This window comes from Malus sylvestris, chromosome 15 (genome assembly GCF_916048215.2).
Source record: "Malus sylvestris chromosome 15, drMalSylv7.2, whole genome shotgun sequence".
In the NCBI taxonomy this organism is placed as follows: Eukaryota; Viridiplantae; Streptophyta; class Magnoliopsida; order Rosales; family Rosaceae; genus Malus; species Malus sylvestris.
In genome coordinates this window covers 22,840,562-22,860,796 of record NC_062274.1, presented here as the reverse complement: position 1 = coordinate 22,860,796, position 20,235 = coordinate 22,840,562, and the positions used below count along the sequence as shown (strand labels likewise).

Genomic DNA, 20,235 nt, shown 5'->3' with positions numbered 1-20,235 from the left:
CATGCCTCCCACGCTGTTTTATTTAACAAACTTCATATTTTTTTTAATATATATTTGGTTACTACAATTTAGTGGTATTCCTCTTACTTGTAAATGAGAAGTTTTAAGTTTGAGTATCGTCAAAAGCGAAGATAAACCACATTATTATGGCAAACCTATTGTAAAGCTTCCAACTAATTTCGACCTAAAAATTTCAAATATCGCAATACCCATAACCGAATTTTGCATTCAAAATTCCAAAAAATTCTGGAAAATTTTGAAATAGAATTGAAATGCATCCTAAAATTTGGAAATATATTGGTATTTCAAGCTTGAACTAAAATCATAATAAAAAAGAATGGTGAAATTCTAAAACAATTTCGAAATGGAATTAGAATCCCCTAGTTCCAACCGGACCCCCATCCAGAAGTCCGACATATTCCGAACAAAAAGTTTCGTCTCATCCACCCTTGAATTCGATATCAAGGATTGAGATTGAAACGTTAAAAGCACATCATTTTAATCTCCACTCTTGATACAAATTCAAAATTGATCACGTGACCATACATTTCTTGGTCACTTTTTGTTGTAACATAGCATTAAAAACAAAGTTCGAAACCTTTTGGCAAACCTAACAACGTAGTACACACAAACATAACACGAAAACTATTGAGCAGAAGAAATGTACCTAACAGAAAAAAGAAGAAAATCGATGCAACTTTCAATCCAAGTAGAAGCGAATCCACACCAACTACATTGTGGATGCTGGTCCATTTTTTGCACTGGCAAACAAACGACCAGGTGAAAACAGCATTTGTGATAACACCGAGTTGTAGTTACAAGGTCAGTAGAACAGTAAAAACTGAAATTTACTACTGTCAAATGATGCCATACCTACCTTGTATGTAACTATCAGAAGTCCCTCAACAAATGTTGACAGGAAAAACAGAGGATCTGCGCCATGCAAAGTTGTCTCGTGCATTGTTTTGGCAGTTTGTTTACTTGTAGTACATGAAGACAATGCTGAAGATAAAAAACCCAACCATCTGCAGAATCGAAACCAAACGGTTGGTGCGGACTTATCGAGAAATAAGATCACAAGAGAGGGAGAGAGAAAGAGAGAGTACTGTGGTAAATGAAGCTCCATAATAGGGGAAAGCAGTGGGGATAAATCGTTCATATTCATTATGTCGGAAAGGCCGCACAGGAATCTGCAATTTAACATTTTTGACAAAGGAAATATATAAGAAGTGACTAATCGTGAGCTAACTTTTAGCAGCTTAAAAAATGAATGCACTACTCATAGAATAACAATAACATTCATGGTTTTATTGAAGAAATTTATCATTTTCCAAAAAAAAAAAGAAAAAAAAAAAGAAATTTATCATAGAGCCCTCAATATGATTAAACTTTTACTTCCAACTATCTACAAGTTTAAGGTTAAGACAGTGGTGGCACAGCCTTAGAATTTCAGACAACCACTTTTCAAATCTTATGATGTTTCCCTATATTAGCAGTTGAGCACCTTAACAACCCCCCACCACAGCAAGCAATGACCAGTATCAAACTATCATGTTTGCATTTTCACATTGTATTTATCTTATTATTAGCTATGACATGGTCACTTAAATGCCTAACTATTTGATAGATTCCTCGTTTCATGGGAACTAAAAGAATTTATTCGTTCGTTCTTTATATAAGCAATCACAAAATGAAAACTAGGGCTCTCAAACAATATGATTAAGTCAGTAGTGGAAACACAGATACTTCATAAAACTTACGAAGCCATGATAACAGTAAAAAAATTTTGTCGAGAAGGAAAGGAAAGTAGAAAGGTGTCTAAGTCAAAAGCTGACCTGTTTGGATAGGGATAAGCTAGTGTACCCAAGCCTGTGATAGTCAACCTTGAACTGGAAAACCCCATAAACATCAGGCACCTTGAATGACGTATGGTACTGACCCTGAAAAACCAAATATACTTGTAAAAGAAAATTCTATATAGTTACAATACCAAGTCCAAACATGGCCTTGTGGCAAGAGTACCTTCTGATCAGTTTCTAGAGTTTTGAGCACAAAAGGGCTCATCATGAAGAACTGCACTTGAACATCATTCGCCACATATGGTTCCCAGCTCTTTCCAGACCACTCATATATCTCAATATAATAGTCCTGCAAATATAAATGACTAAACAATTTCAGATAATTCCGACTACTTATAAATCATAACATCAGAAAAATGTACAAGACAGACCATTGCACATAGACAGAGTGTAGAGGCATTACCAGGTCATCGTTAATCCTATAGATTGCAGGTTCATTATTTTCTCCAACTTTATTGTGTCTAACATTGACAGCCTGGAAATAAACACCATGAATTAACACAAGACAGACCATTGCACAAGGAGATAAGATCATAAGTACCTAAACATATCATATAGAAACTGAAAGTAATTGTAGTTGATAACTGTATCACAAACTCAAAGCTTCATTTAACTTTTTGAGCTCAAAATAGATGGAAAACCATTTAGACAGTAATAATTCATGATTTATTACCTTTAGATGACCTCTTTCATGGAAGATCCATTTGCTAAGTTCAGTCACAAATTGTTCATTACCAGACTTCTCAAATCTGTGATAAAAAGTTTCAAGATAATGTGAATCTGTTGCCTTGACCAAGCCACCATTGAGTTAGTATCCAACCACTTTCAACACAAGCAAAAGGGTAGGGAAAATACGAGTCCATGAGAATGAAAATGAGTTTACAAAAGTATTCACCGCAAGCCTTCTTTGAATCTTCAGATCACATATACTCTTTCTTTTCTTTAGAGAGAATCTAAATGAAATTAGGTTTCCCAACTTTAAAGTGTGTTCAAATATACGTAGGTAATAGGTATGATGAAAGCAACCTATAACCAAAAGCTTAACAAATTAATTGGAACATAGGAAGAAAAAAGGTCGTTAGAAGTTTTTACTCACTTATTTGAGTTCCCAACCTTCTGCACAGCCGATCTGAACAATCTGAATTACAAGCAAAAATCACAAGCAAATTTTACAATAAAAATCAACTAATGCCACAGAAATCTTCAGTGACAAATGTATCCATATAATCATTATAATACATACTTGTTGCTAAACATATCTGTAGAGCCGGAAATCAGAACGCGAGCATTGTTTCTGGCCTGCATTTTAAGATTTCAAATCCACTCCATCAAGTGGAACAAATCGAATATTACTCACATATTCTAACTCGTTCTTGAATAAGTAAATAACCAATGTGGCATGTGACGGTGTGAAAAGAAACAAAAAGAAAATTGTCCAATGCTCATAAGTTCATATCAGACTTCCACATCATGGTTCAAGGGTGGAGGCAAGCATATCATGGATAAATGTTATTTCCAGTACAGAGAAAGAACTTACTTGCAGAACAGACACTAATGAAATAGCAGATCCGGTAAGTGATGGAGGGTAGGACAATCTGGCATTTGGGTTGGCAGAATATGCTGAAGGAGATGCTGAAAGAACTTTCAAAACCTAAAATATACCATTGACCATATAAAACAATAATCCATATTCTCAGAGCCATTAAAACCCATAGAATTGCAACTTTAAAGAAAAATTAGGGTTAAGCTGCATTAAGGAAAAAAGTTTAGAACTTTAAATGCATATTGGAGCTTACCAAGCTATTGGAAGCACTTAATGAGTGCGCAATCCCTTTGAAAAGTACAGGGGCCTGTTTCACAGAATATATAAGACATTGGTATTAACAATTAATAATAATCTAAAGCGCAATGCAAATTGCTGAAATTTGAATGCAACAATTTTACAACTATAAATTTCATTTCCCATGTTAAAATTTAGCAATGTGGGCATATGCAGCTACAAATTATCTAGTAACAAACTACTTTTATGAAAATTAAACCAACCTCGAACTTCTTCTTTCCCAGAATCACATCCGATTGAATAAAATCGTCACTGGCAATCAAAGTATGGTCTCCTTGGGTCTCCAACACCGCGTAATTGGTGTGATCAATAACCACAGCCGACGAATCCTGCACCATATTAAAACAAATTCAGCAATGATTTTGTTTTCCAATTTACCTAAACGGACCAAGTTTCCAAATTTTACACAAACCTCATCGAAATTGACCCCGCATTGCTTGGCAATACTCCGAATCAAATCAGATGCAGAGGCATCAGCCGTCAAGATCAAGTCGTGCCCAGCGTCAACGAAATCGAGCACGGACTGCACATCCAGAGCTCCTCCAAAACCTTAAATCCCAACCAAATCAAATCACATTTCAACGCAAATCAAGAAATTAAGTAGAATGTGGTGATTCTGATTTCTGAATTTCTGATCGATGAACTTACTGTGGGCGGAGGGGGAGAAGAGAACGAGGCCGTCGTACAAGTACTGGCCATAGCGCTGGAGCGAGAGCTTGGGGTCCTCAGCGAGCTTGAAGTCGAGATCGAAGCCACGGGAGGTGAGGGAGTGGAAGAAGATGGAGTGAGAGGACTGGAGAGAGTGGTCGTCGAGGAGCACCAGGAGGCGGCGGTGGGTTGGGGATTCCGGAGAGAATGAGAGGCAGACGAAGGGGAGAACTGTGAGGACGGTGACCAAGACGGAGAGGTTCGGCATTGTTGGTCTTCCTTCTTCTTCTTCGTCGATCTCTGTGTGGTTAGGGTTTTGCAGAGATGGTAATTGACCGTTGAAAACCGGTTTTGGCGCAAGGACTTCGCACGTGCTAAACTCCCTTCATGCTGCCAAATCTACGTGACACAATTAGAACTTAACACGTGTAATTTTTTTTTCAAAAGTGAACCGAGCCTAGTTAACGGCGTCTTCTCCCATCCCAATGACAGAGGACTTCAATCTTCAATCATCCTTTTCCTTCCTGCTCACACTACCTCTCCCTCCCGCTCATGCTACCTCTCCCTCTCCCTCTCCCTCTCTCTCTCTCAGACTACCTCTCCTTCACGCTCAGACTACCATCCACCTAGAGCGGCGATGGCGAGCTCCGAGCAACGACGGCAAGTGGCAAAATTGAATAGAAAAGCCAGACGATCTTGAAAAACAAGGAATCGGGTATGTTTTCGAAGAATTACATCTTTCTTTTTCTCCAGTCTCAATTTTTATGTTCAATTTTTATGATGTGAGCAGGGTTTTCTCTTATTGGGTTTGCTCTTGTCATTGTTAATTTTGTTCAAATTATTTAAAAATTGAATTGAATTCTTTTCACTTCTCTATATTCTTTTCAATTCCAATGGAACCGAAAGATCCATTCTCTGATGTATTATTGGATAGTAGGCTATTTTCGTCCATTATGTTATTGTTATTGGTGTTGGTATGATGTGAGCAAGGTTTTCTCCCTCTCCCTCTCTCTCTCTTTCTCTCTCTCTCTCTCTCTCTCTCATACTACCTCTTCTTCTCGCTCAAACCATCATCCACCCAGAGCAACGATGGCGAACTCCGAGCAACAACGACGACGAGCAACAACAACGACGACCATCCATCTAGGCACCTATCCAGAGGATCCATTCTCTGCTGTATTTGATGGTATGCTTTCAGTTTTGTATTATTTGAATTTGAGTTTGAAATTTTGGATGGTTGTTTTTCTTCACAAAGCTTGTGGATTTGGGTTTGAAAATTGCAATATGTGTATTGAGTGGGCTATGTTTCGTCCCATATTGAGATGCAACAAAATAAAAGCAAATGAATAATGGAGAACATATTTGAGATGCAACAGAATAAAAGCAAATGAATAATGGAGAGCATATTTCATGTTAATGTTATGTGGCAGGTTATGGAGAACAAAGAACCTACAAGATTAGACAGTAAGTCATTACCTAGTGATGAAGATGATTTACAAGGTGTAAGTTCTTCACCTACTTGTCAATCTCAAAGCCATGATGGTTCTTTGGGACATCCTCAGTTGAATAAAAGCAAAGAAATTATGGGAGATCTAGAACTTGGAATGGAGTTTAGTTCTAAAGAGAGCGCATACGATTATTACTGCAACTATGCTAGAGATAAGGATTTTAATGTGAGGAAGCATCATTGGAAAAAAAAAAAACAATGCAGGTATTGTAACAATAGTAACTTACACTTGTTCAAGACAAGGTTTTCGAAGAAATGACGAGTCAGTTGAAGGTACAACTTATACTCAACCAGTTTCAAGGGTCGGTTGTGAAGCCCACATGATTTGCCTTCTTAAAAAGAATGGAAAATTTAAGATTGTTTCCTTTGATGCAAATCAAAATCATGCTTTGGTTCGAACCCCTATGAAGCACATGTTGAAGATTAATTGTAAGATGTCCTGAGCTTAAAAGGTGCATGCTGATGATGCTAATAAGTCAGAAATACCAATAAAAGCAACTATGAAATTGATGAGCAAAGAAGTTGGTGGGCGAGAGAATCTTGGGTTTCTTGATAAAGATTATCGAAATTACATATATCAAAAGCGAAAGACAAACATGGAAAAAGGAGATGTTGGGGCTAGATTACAATATTTTTATAAAATGCAAGTGAAGGACTCGTCTAGTTTTTACTCGGTGCAGCTGGACGAAGATGATATGATCACAAATATGTTTTGGGCAGATTCACGTTCAATAAGTGATTATGGTCTCTTTGGAGATGTCATTTGTTTGGACACAATGTATCGGACAAATGAGTATGGTAGACCATTTGTACCGATTCTTGGTGTTAATCATCATAAACAAACTGTGGTTTTAGGTGCAGCTTTGCTATATGAAGAAAGTGCTAATTCTTTTACATGGCTATTTGAGACTTTCTTGGAAGCAATGTCTGGGAAGCAACCAAAGACCATATTGATAGATCAATCTGCTGCAATGGCTAAAGCAATATCGGAAGTTTTTAATAAATCTCACCATCGTCTGTGTGTTTAGCATATTTATCAAAATGCTGCCAAAAATTTGAGCCATGTGTTTAACAGGTCAAGTCAATTTGCTTCTGATTTTGGTACTTGTGTATATGAGTATGAGGACGAGGAAGAATGACTTTATGCATGGAATGATATGGTTGAAAAATATGACCTTAAGGGAAATAAGTGGTTAAAGGATTTATTTGCTGTGAAGGAAAAATGGGCATTAGTATATGGGAGACACTTTCACTGGCGACATGATAAGTACCCAACGTAGTGAAAGTATGAATAATGTGTTAAAGAAGTACTTAAAACCAAGTCATAGTCTTTTGCGTTTCTTTGAGCATTATGAGAGGCTTTTAGAAGATCGACGATATTAGGAATTAATTGCAGATTTCAAGATGATGCAAACTACGCCCATGTTATTAACTAATGTTGAGATGTTGCGACATGCAGCTGAGATTTATGCCCCAGAAATTTATAGACTATTCTAAAAGGAGTACATGTGTATCTAGAATTACAATATATACAAAGTTAGCAAGTCTGGGATGACATATGAGTACAAGGTAACTTATAATGGCAAATCTCAAGAGCATTTTGTCAAATTTGAAGCTTTAACAGAAGGAATCACATGTAGTTGCATGAAGTTCAGTTTTGTTGGGATTTTATGTCATCATGCATTAAAAGTGTTAGACAAGAAGAATGTGAAAAGAATCCTGCATGATTACATTTTAAAGCGATGGACAAGAGATGCAAAGGGTAGAAGCATAACTAATTATCATGGAGGTGAGGGTAATGACCATGCTGAGGAGTATATGGGAAGGCATTATAGCCATTTGTGTCGTAATTTTTGTGAGATAGCATCCTTGGCAGCAGAACATGAGAAGTTCACAACATATGCTCATGAATGTTTAGTTGATATGCTAAAAGGTTTGGAAGAATTGAAAAAAAGTTTTTGTCAAGATAATACATGTACTAATAAAATATCAGAAGGTCAAGCTTCAATACGAAAAAGTGAAGCAATAGAGCAGGAGGGTCAAATTTTAGATGGTGAAAGTGTTGCAAGTGAACAGAAATGTCAAGCTTTTGATGGTGAAAGTGGTGCAAGCGAGCATAAGGAAATAATACAACTTGATGACAAGTTTGAGATCACAGCACGCGGAGTTAAAAGAAAAGCTACTGTTGGACGTCCGCGTAATAGATTCAAAGACCCGCTTGAAAAATGTGCGAAGCCACAAACAAAAGCCACCAAATCTTCAACAAGAAAAGGCACCTGCTTGAAAGTACATGTCCTAATTCATCATAAATATGTTATAAATTATATATCATTATGCCCAGTTATGTGGATTATGTTTCATGTAGGAATTGTTTTTTTCATTATGAATATAACAGGATTGTGCTCCTTTTAGTGGCAATTCAAATGAGCAACAGGTTACTCGACATGGATATCCTATATTCAATGTGCTGACTCAATTAAGATATCATTTTCATATTTAATTTTGTTTTGTTCACTGTTTGATAAAAAGAAACTCCATATAAAAAAAATTATGTTTTTAGCAGGGACCCTTTATGAATGTTGGAACCCAAGTATCATTTCCAAGCACAAATATAGGTGCAACTAATCAGCACGGAAGCATGCCTTTGGCTTTCACTAATCAGCAACTTCTTCAGCTTCAGGTAACTAGTATAATTTAATTACTGTTATATATCATACAAATGATTTCTGTTTATATATGTATAATTTTCTTATTATGACATGTTTATATATTTCACTATTATAGGGATCATGTATTGAGAATGGAACTCAAGCACCATTTTTTGGTCCATTTACAAACTCTCATAATAGCATTCATCTTATTCAACAATTTCAGGTAACTAGTATAACCTAATAAGTATTGTCTTATTGTTTTTAGGAATGATTTTATATAATATAATTTGTTTTGTAATTTATAGGAAGTTATAATGCACCGTCATGACCTTTCACAAAGTAATAGTGCAAACAAGGGGCTTGGAAAATGAGAAGATAAAGACCATGGAGGCCATTTTTGTTGAATTGGAGAAAATGTCGTAATCATTTTGTTGAACTTGTAATGTATTAAACAAGTGTGACTAAAAGGATATATCACAAGTCAAGTGCTACTTTGGTGATAATTTTGGAGATTGCTATTGCTACTTTGGTTTTTGTTCATCAAATGACAAAATTTCTCTTCACTAAACATCTTATTTTTCATGTATTACTAAGGAGCCAAACTGGTTTCATATGTTGATTTTCTCATGTACTCCTCTGTAGGTGTCTCAATGTAGCTCTGCATCAATACACATAACACTCTGACCACATACACAAATGACAATGCCCTAATTAAGTAAAACTAAATAAAGGAGAAAGACACTTTCAAATGTACATGAAAACAAAAATGTTTTCCTTGAGAATACATAAGGTAGTAAACTCTATTTGACTTATAGAGAAGATTTGAAAGAGGCTATCAAAATATACAAATACAAAACAAAAGTCTCTTACCCGTTACGAATTTATAGATTCCAACCCAAAATTATAAACGAAACTAAGACCCTCTCATACCAATTTGAGAAACAATCTATGTCCATATTAGACCATAGTCATCAACATATACAAAGACAATATTTATATCATATAGAAACATCAACTTCTTCAACTCTAGGCATCTGAGATGCATCAGTGATACCCAGGAAGAGCCTGTGCTTCTATCCTTGTCCTCGTAATTAACATCCTGCACAAAAATGACCCATAGATTATGAGATTTGAGATATTTTGGAAAACATATGAACATGGTAGCTTTCGTTATATGGGCGTCACTGAATGGAACAAGTTGATTACTAGAATCTTGACAACTCCCAGAAAAAATGGAACACAATACATCTTAAAAAAGTGACCAAATTGTAAAACCAATCAAGGGGCATGGAAATGGATAAAAGAATCTAATACTCACAGACGCAAAATGGTTGACATCGCGGTGTTGGAAACTCTGCTTTGTATGGCTTTGCCCTTGTGGCTGTCCTTTATGCAGCTCTTCAACCTACTTGTATTCAAACACAAAAAAAAGAAAACATACTCAAAATTGTAATAAATAAAAAACCCAAAAAACCCAGAATTTGTGCAGCTACAATCCTTGATATACCAACACCAATAACAATAACAAAATGGACGAAAATAGACTACTATCGAATAATACATCAGAGAATGGATCATTCGGTTCCATTGGAATTGAAAAGAATATGGAGAAGTTAAAAGAATTGAATTCAAGTTTTAAATAATTCGAACAAAATTAACAATGACAAGAGCAAACCCTAATAAGAGAAAACCCTGCTCACATCATAAAAATTGAACATAAAAATTGAGAATGGAGAAAAAGAAAGATGTAATTCTTTGAAAACATACCCGATTCCTTGTTTTTCAAGATCGTCTGACTTTTCTATTCAATTTTGCCGCTTGTCATCGTTGTTTGGAGCTCGCCATCACCGCTCTGGGTGGATGGTGGTCTGAGTGAGAAGGAGAGGTAGTCTGAGAGAGAAAGGGACAGGGAGAAAACCCTGCTCACATCATAAAAATTGAACATAAAAATTAAGAATGGAGAAAACGAAAGGTATAATTCTTCGAAAACATACCCAATTCCTTGTTTTTCAAGATTGTCTGGCTTTTCTATTCAATTTTGCCGCTTGCCGTCGTTGCTTAGAGCTCACCATCGCAGCTCTAGGTGGATGGTAGTCTGAGCGAGAAGGAGAGGTAGTCTGAGAGAGAGAGGGAAAGGGAGAGGTAGCGTGAGCGGGATGGAGAGGTAGTGTGAATGGGAAGGAGAAGGACGATTGAAGATTGAAGTCCTCTGTTACTGGGATGGGAGAAGACGCCGTTAACTAGGCTTGGAACGTTTTTGAAAAAAAAAATTACACGTGTTAAGTTCTAATTGTGCCACATAGATTTGGCAGTATGAAGGGTCCTGACTGTTCAGGACTCAAGTATTGTCCTTACTTTTTTATTTTTCATGAAATAATCCTAATTACAAAATACACCAATTAAATATGAAAAGAAATGTGTTATCCACATATTTATTTTTATTTCTCACAAACCTCTTTTAATTTTTGTCTTTTGATCCTCTTCAATTCATTTGATCCAACGGTCAAATTAAAAAAGTGTATGAAAAGTAAAAAAAAAAAAAATGTGGATATCACATTCCACATGAAAATTAGTATTTAAATTTCAAAATTTCGTAAATTAACGTAGTGAAGTTATCTCTTTCAATTTTGAAGCTGTAGTTTCATTGTTCAAACATAAAACGCATTGTAGCAAAGATTTATGAGCATTTTTCATTTTAGAACTTTTTATATTATGATTTTACTAATTCATATGTTATAATGTTAATGGACGATAAATTTATAAGAATAATAATAATAAATAGCACGTGATGTACTGTTATTTGTTACCCATTCTCAATTTATAACGGTTGGATACAAGAAAAATAAACTAACTATCTATTAAACAATAATAGCACATTACATAATTTTCAAAATTAGCCCTTGACATACTTTTTATATTAGTTAATTGTTAGTTAATATACTTATTTTATAAAATAAATTTACAATATGGTCTGAAAAAATTATTTTACCTAACGTTACGATCAAATCACGAGAGGTGGAGCGGTGGACTGGGTTTCAAACATGTTCCTTCTCCAAGAAAAATAAGTAGCGTAGAAATAAGAGAAAATTAGAATTAGATGCCTCATTTTAGATTTTTGTAGATAAAATATTTATGCTTTTTGAGTTTTTGATTAAGCTTTTGAAATATTTGATTAAAATACTTGAACAATTCCAGATTAATTGAAATTAATTTACATTTAAATATCTGCTATATATTTTAAATAATTTCAACTATATTTTAGTCTAAAGATTTAAACTTTTCAAATCTAAATGTACACCCACACAAAATGAAAACATACCAACATTAAATGAAAACGTACCAACCCCAAATTAAAACGAGACATCTGTATCAAAAGTCTCTAGAAATAAATAAAGCGAGACACAAATAGTACTTTGTCGCCTGTAGCAGCGTAGACCCCAGAGAGGCCAATCGTCCAAATCTCCTCCAAGAACTCCTAAACCACATCGTTCATTTCCATTTCAGCTTCCCGCTCCTTCTCTCTCCTCACTTTCCCGCTCACCCACAAAGTCGTCTTCTCTGCAGGTTCTTCTCTAGCAGGTCAGCATCTACTCATCTCAACAATATACTTTTATGTATATTATATAGATGTATGTATATGTCTGCAAGTTTCTTTCTTTCTGTTGCTTTGCTATCTTTTCCAGGAAATCCAGTCAGCAGATGCTTAAAGTATTGAGATTTCTTCGTTTTTGGAATCTGATTGGTTGATGATTATGTCTGTAAATTTTTGGGGTTTATTGGGTTTTAGTTCTTGGTTGTTCCTTTTGAGCAAGATTTTGAATTTTTGTTTCCCTTTTAGCAATTTATGATGCTTGTTTATTTGATTTTTGTAGAGAAGTGGTGTTAATTTGAAAAGGGTTTTATAGAAAGGAGTAAATTTAATGTTCGTTTGGTTGTTTTCGAGGTTTCCACATGAAATTTCAGTGTATCGATCTGCTTGCTTTGGTCGACCAGCATGATTGTTGTTATGCAGCACAAATATATAATCGCTTTAGGACTTTTAGGATAATTGTGTTATTTTTCACTTTTTCAGGAGATATGATTAGGCTATTCAAAGTAAAGGAAAAGCAAAGAGAACTTGCTGAAAATGCGAATGGTGCGTCACCTGTGAAGAAGCAATCTGCTGGGGAATTACATCTTCATGGAGGTTTGCATTCTATCTAATGATCACATCCTTTGAGATGTTTGATTTATGATTATAACTTTTACATTTTAATTAATCGTCTAGTTTTCGCTTGCCCTTGATTTCGGATTCCAGAAACAATTTGTTGGTTTTTAGACAGTATGGATCAAAGCAGTCAGATGGTTGTGTTGACTGGAATTAAATTTCTAATCGAGGGTGCTTATGAGTGGTATTGAACAGTGAGATAGGACATTGTTCTTGGTCCTTAGTGACTCTGTAAAATTTGATTAAAGGGTTCTCAGGTCGGCGGAGCCTTAAGTCAATTCTAAAACATAACAGTTTTTAGCAAATGAATAGCCCCTGGAATGCTTAGGTTTGTATCTTTTTTCATGTCAGGTAGATATACGTAGTTAAGATAATTTCATTTTGACCACAAAAGTTTCAAAAAATGAGTGGCAATTGAATTTTCGAGCATTCTTGATTGCCATTTTATAAATTGGTGCTAGAATCAGTCATTATTTAAATCTGTAATTTTGTTAAAGGAGAAAGGGTTTTAAACTAGTTCGATGTTGTGTTTACTGGCTTTTTGGAGTTGTGTTGTTTTCCTAAATGTGGCCACCATTTATTAAAAAAGAACCACTTTTTGTGGGATCTGATGCAGATATATCTGAGCTGAATCTTGCAAAAACTTGTAGCATTTCATTTCCTAATAGCAAGGATCAGCTGACGAACTTTGAGGTTACCATTCGTCTGGATGAAGGATATGACTCGTAAGAAATTCTTCAGCTTTTTGTGTGCAGAAGTTTTTTCACATAAAAGCTTTTGCCACGACTCCACATGCTAATTTTAGGCACCTCTACTTTGTCAGAGAAGCTGGGTTCTTTCGTTTTCCACTCACAAACACATGTACATACTTGCTCGCACAAAATTGTTTTCTAAATATAGATGTATTTGTGAATTTTCAACTGTGAGGCACTGCATTGACTATGCAGTGAAGTCAACACGAAAACATTCAATATTGTTGTTGCTCAGGAGAACAGTTATATATTGTTTCAACATTGTGAACGTCCTGCAGCCATTGTTTGCATTGACTATGTAGTGAAGTCAACACGAATACAAGCAGTGGTGTTGAAGGTTTCAATATTTTTTTTACTTTAAGATATATATATATATATATATATATATATATATATATATATATATATATATATATATATATATATATATATATATATATATATTGTTGTTGTTCAGGAAAATAAGTACATACATAGTTTTAGAATAAGCATAATGATCAATTAACTACCTTCTCTTCCATATGTTCTTACCGAGGAGGTACATTTTCGTTTACTTTCCAAGTTGCGCCTATATATCCACATGAGGCACTTTCCAAGTTGCGCCTATATATCCACATGAGGCACGGAAAGTCAAGTGTCAGACGAAGGTAGACCTGCACATCATATATATTTCACCGAGTCTTGTTTAACCATATTCATTTCATCTCTTCTAGTTGATTGCTTATATGCTACATTGTCTCGTACATGATACAAACCACTCACAGGTCTACCATCCTAATATTGACTTGGAAGGAAATGTCTGCCTCAACATCCTACGAGAAGATTGGAAACCTGTCCTCAACATAAACACTGTGATTTATGGATTGTACCATCTTTGCACTGTACTAATGATTGTCTTGATAGTCCTCTGTGATCTGTTGCCGTCTGCTATATGAATGCTTATATTTCTGTTTGGTTTTGTTTCCAGGAACCAAACTATGAAGATCCACTAAATCATGACGCAGCGGCAGTGTTGAGAGACAACCCGAAGATGTTTGAGTCTAATGTAAGACGTGTGATGGCTGGTGGTTATGTGGGGCAAACGTTCTTCCCCCGGTGCATATAGCTTTTGTTTGGTACCACCAAAGTGCCAATTGACGCAGTATCAGTGCTCGAAATGCCAGTGGGGTTGTAATATTTGTTTGCAGATTGCGCTTTCTTTGTTCAACCTTTAAAAGGAAAGAAAATTTATCGACGGAGCTGTAGCCCGGGGGCAGTTAAATGTATGTCACTGTAACTGTTGGGATACTTTGTATGTTGACATAGTTAAGTAATTAGGGTCAATGGAATCAAACGAGTGACAACCCTTCCCCAAAGTCCCATCAGACTTTGGCGAAATACACTTTTTACATATTGACGACAATAGATGAAGCTTCGTATTGACAAGTTTCACAAATTGCAGGATACTCTTGGAAAATTTTAACTCAGCTCCTTACCACCTGTTGACCCTAGAAACTACAAAGCCTACGTGGCGCGCAGGCCGAGTAATTAATGAGCTAACTACGTCCTTCGGTGAATGCGGGGCGTGCCAACTCGTCGGCCGAGCTCGGCCGAGGAGTAAATTTGTTGATGTCGCGTTGGGTCGCGCTACTGACTTCTGCGTCTTGCGATTGCGGCCGAGAAAGGAACACGTCTCGGCCTCTTGGGCTCTCGAACCTGAAGACAAGGTTACTATTCTTACGAAGTTCAATATCAAATTCGGCTTTCAATGTGCCGAATGTAATAACTGTAACACCTCACTTCGCCTAGAAGGCTGATGAGATGACCTCGACCAATAAGGATTTAGAAACCCTTCTCGACCGAGACTTGGATAGGTAATCAATCGTTCTCGCCGCAGTGCTGTTGATGCCAACGGAAGATACTGCGAGACCAACTGACTATACGGTGACAGAGCTATCTATGCCGACTTAAGATATCACCGGTTGCTTCCACAGTGCTGTTGATGCCAACGGAAGATGTGTCAGCGAAAAAGGAAAAAGAAAAATCACAAGTTGTGAGAGTTTGCGCAGGGCAATTTTGTATTGATTTTGTGGGGCTTTCTCTGTTGCTGAATGTCTTGTATTTATAGTAGCAGAACATCGAGCCCGAGTTCCAATCCTATTCGGACTAGGTTTCCTTCTCCGGATTAACATCCCCTCGATCAGTCCTATCTCCGCTAGGACTACGAATCTAGTCCTTAACTGAGCCGGATTCGCTTTCTAGATTATTGATCTCGTCGAGAGTCTCTATTGTACTAAGACTCGACTTGCGTTCTGATTTAACCGACTTAGGCTTGGAGGCCCATGAGCTGAACGCTCCCTGACCCTTTCGTCGCACGGCTTCTCGGGCCGAGAGTGATTCTACCCTCGGCCCAAACTATTATTTTGGGCCCAAACATTGCCCCCTCGCTTCTGAGGTCCTCGGCCTGAAACCTTCGGCCGAGTTTCGGCCTTGAAGAAGCGAATCTACCACTCAGAATCCTAATACCCGAGTTCCAAGGCGCATTTATTGAACACGATCGCACGATCTTGATCCTGCTAAACCACTCGCCACGTGGCGTCTTCTAACATGGCCAATCCCCAATAATGACGTCTAAGGCGTGCGGCAGTCTGAACCGTCGTGCCATCATGACCTTATAGCTGAACTTAACCACTACCTCAATCCGCGAGCCACTACCTCAATCCGCGAGTCCACCTGTCATCATGCAGGTGTCGAAACGTCTTTCGTCATTAATTTCGCCGTCACACGCGATCGTGCGCCCCCCAAAACCTAAAATCGTCGGTCTTCTCAACCGCATTTCCCAAATGTTCATCATGATCAACGATTCCTCCGGTCGATTTTGCCCTTTGTTTTGAATTTCGAACGATTGCTCTTCCCTCCACAACCCTATAAATACCGAAATTCTCTCATTTGTACTTTACGCTCCCAAAATTTTCTGAAATCCCTTGCCATTGCTCTCTAGTGCATTCCTCTATTCCAAGTCTTCGTCTTCAAACCCCCAACCCAGAAAATCCTTTTACGCCGTGATTCTTTCTTATAATGGCGTCCTTCATCTCCAAGCTTTCCAAGGAATGTGACCAGCATTAGAAGATTCTTGATCGGAGTTCGATCAAGACTATACGGTTTGAAAATGACATGAGCACTCAGCACCAGATCCTGGGTCCTCTCTTCAAGGCTGCAATACCGCCGACCATCACCGGCCTCCTCCAGGAGCACTGCCTAACACCCTTGTTTCAAGGTTTGAATGGTCGCGATGGGACGCGGCGAAACCCCAGGGCTCCTGGCCCTCGACGACCACAACCTGGGCAGCCTGGGTCGTTCGAATGGAACGGCTCTTCGGTGATCAATGGAAGGCACTCGGCATCTACGACGCCATCCTCCTCTCGTCCATGGATGTCGTCCTCGACAAGGAGCTTCTCCTAGCCGCTCTGTGCTTCTGGTGCTCGGCCACCAACACAATGGTTCTTCCTCTTGGTCCCATTGGTCCCACCATCCTGGATATCACCGCCATTCTGGGGACTTCGGCAACCGGGATCCCTGTCGACGCGACTCTCTCTAGGCACCCGTCGAATATCGATCTGAAGACGCTTTTCGACCGTCGAGCCTTCGAGACCCTGAGCCGTGATGGTCACATCCCGTCGAAGGAAGACATTCAGAAGCTCCACAAGAACTTCTGTAATTACAACACCCTCTATCTTCACTTCGCCGACCGAGGAGAAGAGGACCTGCGAGAAGGAGAGCATGAAGCCTTCCTCTTCTATTGGTACAACAAATATATTTGTTGTACCAAGTCAAACAAGTGTTTGGTCGAGAACATGCCGGTAGCCGAAGCCCTGGCTAGTGGTCACGTCCTGGCACTGAGTTCCAACATCCTCGCCCAACTCTTCCGTTGCCTGGCCGAAGCAACCCTCCACAAGGTCGACCCACACTAGAATGGTCCCCTCTGGGTCTTCCAGCTCTGGTTACAAGTGTACTTCATCTCCCTTCGGCCGGCCATAGCTGACTTCTCACCAACGGAGGCGCTTGGACCTCAGTTGGCTTCTCGACTGATACCTCCCCATCAAGCCGAAGAGGTATTTCGGTACCTCTTCGCTCTCGACGACTTCTCCAACGACGAGTTCCTGATATGTCGTCGTCGAGACTATCCTTCCTCCATCAGGCTGCCTACCTCTACATGGGGCGCAGAGGAGGAAGCCGATCTTCGTCAGACCTGGGGGTCGTTTGTGCTTGTTCGTGACCTCCCTCTCGGCTGTGATGGGAAACGGTCGGGTTGGGAAGTATATCATCCGAACTTCCTTGCCCGACAACTCGGCTATCTTCAGGGCTGCCCCGTCCCCATTCTCACCTCCCGAACGGTCCTAAGCCGTGGACGTGAACCTCGTTCCTCGGAGACGGAATGTAATACTGCCGTGAGAGAGTTCCAAGAGCGTTGTCAAAAATTCCACATCCGACCGGCCACCCCCGAAACCCATTGCACTGACACCTTCGGTGAATGGTGGGAAAATTACATCCAGGAGTTCTTTGGTGCTCCGGTCGAAGAGGTGCTAAACAAACTCTTCGGTGACCGTCCGAAGAAGGCCTCGGCCCCCCAAACTCAAGGTAATTTTTCATTTATCACCGGTTCCTTCCAACCTTGCATATCGATTTGCCTTACTGAATTGTTCTTATCTTCTCAGGTAATCGGCCTTCGAGAAAAACGGAAGCTGTTGCCGCGGCCACGGTCGAGAAAAAATCAGCCCTGGTTAAAAGGGATAAAGCTGCTGTTCGGGCCGTGCCAACCAAACGACCTCGCCAAGAGGCCGAGCCGGCCGTCGAACCTCCGCCACCTGCCAAGCGGGTAAAACAACTGGCAAAGAAGGGCGCACGGGAGATCCATGTCATCTCCAGTCAAAGTACAGGGGCGACAAATCCCAGTGTTTCCCCTTCTCCTGCCGTTGTTCAACCCTCGGTCGAGAAACAGCCCGCCCCGACTGCAGAGACAGTTCGACCGCGACCTGTCTCTGGGGCTGATACACCAGTTGTGCCTCCCTCCGTCGAGGAGGCACCCATTCCAAAAAAGGTGGTCTCTGCGACCAAGGGAGCAGCCCCTGAAAATCCAAAACCCTCGGTCTTCATCCTGGAAGAGAGTGAGGGGAGCGACGAGGTCCCGCTGGCAAATCGCCCTCACTCCCGTCGGCAACCTCCCCCAAGGTCAGAGATGGTGGTTCAAGCCGGCCCCTCCACGGCTGATCGTGGCAAGCGCCCAGTCGAGGAGCCAACGGTAATGGCCGAACCCCTCGCTCATTCCCAGGATCAGGATGTCCCTGCCTCCTCCGAAACGGCTGTTCCGGTCGGCCCATCTGCAGCCGACCGTGGCAAACGCCCGCTCGAGGAACCCGAGGCGACGGCGGAATCGCCCGTTCATCCTCAAGACCAGGGCTTCCATATCCCTCCACAGGAGGTTACCTCGGCCTTCGTAAGTCCCTTCCACTCTCTCCCTGATTGCTTTTCTGCTTTAAAATTCTAAACGAGGAAAATACTAAATGTCAGGTGCCTGTACCTTCTTTTCACCGACAACTCTACGCGCCGAAGGGCATTATCTATATTTCTTGGCCGCCTCCGTGGCCATCAAACGTAGATAATCTCCATCGGCCGCGTGAACTGAGAAGCAATCTGAGACACTGGGCTCGGCCATTGAGTTCTTTAGGTTCGAGCAACGATCCTGGAGACATGGCCGATGTCTCATCTCGACAGGTTAAAAACGAAACCTTCTTGCTATTCTTGTCGTGACTTCTTTTAAACTTAACCTGGTTTGTATGTGCAGGCTTCATGGGAGGTTGAATTCAAAGCCCTCATCTCCAGTACAACTGCAGAGTCCGGTCCTTCGGCCGCTACGACCGAAACTGCCGATCCAAGCGTCCTAACCCAGTTGCGAAAAGTCTTGTCGCTTTCAACATCGAAAGTACTTGAGCGCAACGGTCTTGATCTGCTTGGCGCTTGTCTGAACGATCTTGGGGCTGACGGTCGCCTAAGTGGAGAGGCCATCGTTCGGGCGTCGTCTGCCTTGGAGCAGGTTCGGGAAACATTTAGTGTCTTCCAGACCGCTCTAAAGGCCGAATAGGATCTACAGGCTACCACGGCCATTCAAGACACTCTCCGCCCGAAAATCGATGATCTGAGAGCAAAAGGAGAAGTACTAGCCGAGCTCGACCGTCAGATGGCCGAACTGGCAAAACGTCGGTCGGCCATTGCTTCCGAGCTTGCTAAAGACTTTGAGTCGGGTGGAAATGATTGCCTCACTGAGTACGCGGCTACAACAAAGCGGGTCGAGCGGTTGAAGCTGGATAAGAAGAATCGGCAAGCTGAAATGATCATGGCCGACGTGCGGTGGTTGGAATTAAAGGCCCTGCTCAGCACTCTTCTACCTTCTTCCCCTTGAATGTACTTAGTTTTAACCTGACTAACTTAGCTTGTACTTGCTCATCAATCTTAATGAAATAATTTTGTTTATTCTGCATTTCCCATGTGACCGGATAATATTTCTTAAAAAACTTCCCATTAATCGGTAATCTGTGCACTACACCGGTTCGATCTTTAAGATGATACGCCCATTTTCCGTATACTTTATGCACAATGAACGGCCCTTCCCAATTCGGCGACCATTTGCCAAACCTAGGATCTTTTAGCCCTACGGGCAACACCGTTTGCCACACTAAATCACCATCGCCAAATGTTTTCTGTCGCACCTTTTGATTATAGGCCCGCTCGGCAATC

General features: G+C 39.9%; 2 protein-coding genes across 5 annotated transcripts; one reads left to right on the top strand and one right to left on the bottom strand.

Annotated features, from left to right (window-relative positions):
- Window positions 1-474: 474 nt before the first annotated feature.
- On the bottom strand, window positions 475-4,723 carry LOC126603916 (dolichyl-diphosphooligosaccharide--protein glycosyltransferase 48 kDa subunit-like). Of its 2 annotated transcripts, XR_007616424.1 has the most exons (14): window positions 4,348-4,723; window positions 4,112-4,248; window positions 3,903-4,028; window positions 3,656-3,709; window positions 3,397-3,510; window positions 3,103-3,158; window positions 2,956-2,997; window positions 2,533-2,608; window positions 2,263-2,334; window positions 2,023-2,148; window positions 1,836-1,940; window positions 1,107-1,190; window positions 878-1,025; window positions 475-761 (listed from the first exon to the last, which is right to left on the bottom strand). XR_007616424.1 is itself a non-coding variant. In XM_050270952.1 (13 exons), exons 1-13 carry the CDS (start codon window positions 4,613-4,615, stop codon window positions 978-980), a joined length of 1,308 nt encoding a protein of 435 aa, XP_050126909.1. In that variant the 5' UTR covers window positions 4,616-4,723; the 3' UTR covers window positions 475-977. The 2 variants fall into 2 exon arrangements, 1 of the variants encoding a protein (XP_050126909.1); XM_050270952.1 differs by having other exon boundaries at window positions 475-1,025.
- Window positions 4,724-11,914: 7,191 nt separating this feature from the next.
- LOC126603925 (NEDD8-conjugating enzyme Ubc12-like) lies at window positions 11,915-14,889 on the top strand. 3 transcript variants are annotated; one of them, XM_050270960.1, is made up of 7 exons: window positions 11,915-12,084; window positions 12,578-12,691; window positions 13,329-13,437; window positions 13,998-14,049; window positions 14,085-14,111; window positions 14,229-14,315; window positions 14,432-14,889. In XM_050270960.1, the coding sequence occupies exons 2-7, from the start codon at window positions 12,583-12,585 to the stop codon at window positions 14,567-14,569; spliced, it is 522 nt and encodes a 173-aa protein (XP_050126917.1). In that variant the 5' UTR covers window positions 11,915-12,084; window positions 12,578-12,582; the 3' UTR covers window positions 14,570-14,889. The 3 variants fall into 3 exon arrangements, with proteins under 3 accessions (XP_050126917.1, XP_050126915.1, XP_050126916.1); XM_050270958.1 differs by having other exon boundaries at window positions 11,917-12,084; window positions 14,229-14,345; XM_050270959.1 differs by lacking the exon at window positions 11,915-12,084 and adding an exon at window positions 12,163-12,213 and having other exon boundaries at window positions 14,229-14,345.
- The last annotated feature ends 5,346 nt before the right edge of the window (window positions 14,890-20,235 follow it).

Excerpts from the sequence above, each read along its gene's own strand:
- LOC126603916 (XM_050270952.1), bottom strand. The coding sequence starts at position 4,615 with ATGCCGAACCTCTCCGTCTTGGTCACCGTCCTCACAGTTCTCCCCTTC. Across the intron at positions 3,511-3,655 it reads TAAGTGCTTCCAATAGCTTG|GTTTTGAAAGTTCTTTCAGC; the intron begins GTAAGCTCCAAT and ends GGTATATTTTAG. Across the intron at positions 1,191-1,835 it reads GCTTATCCCTATCCAAACAG|ATTCCTGTGCGGCCTTTCCG; the intron begins GTCAGCTTTTGA and ends GTTAAATTGCAG.
- LOC126603925 (XM_050270958.1), top strand. The coding sequence starts at position 12,583 with ATGATTAGGCTATTCAAAGTAAAGGAAAAGCAAAGAGAACTTGCTGAA. Across the intron at positions 13,438-13,997 it reads CTGGATGAAGGATATGACTC|AGGAGGTACATTTTCGTTTA; the intron begins GTAAGAAATTCT and ends ATGTTCTTACCG. Across the intron at positions 14,050-14,084 it reads CGCCTATATATCCACATGAG|GCACGGAAAGTCAAGTGTCA; the intron begins GCACTTTCCAAG and ends TATCCACATGAG.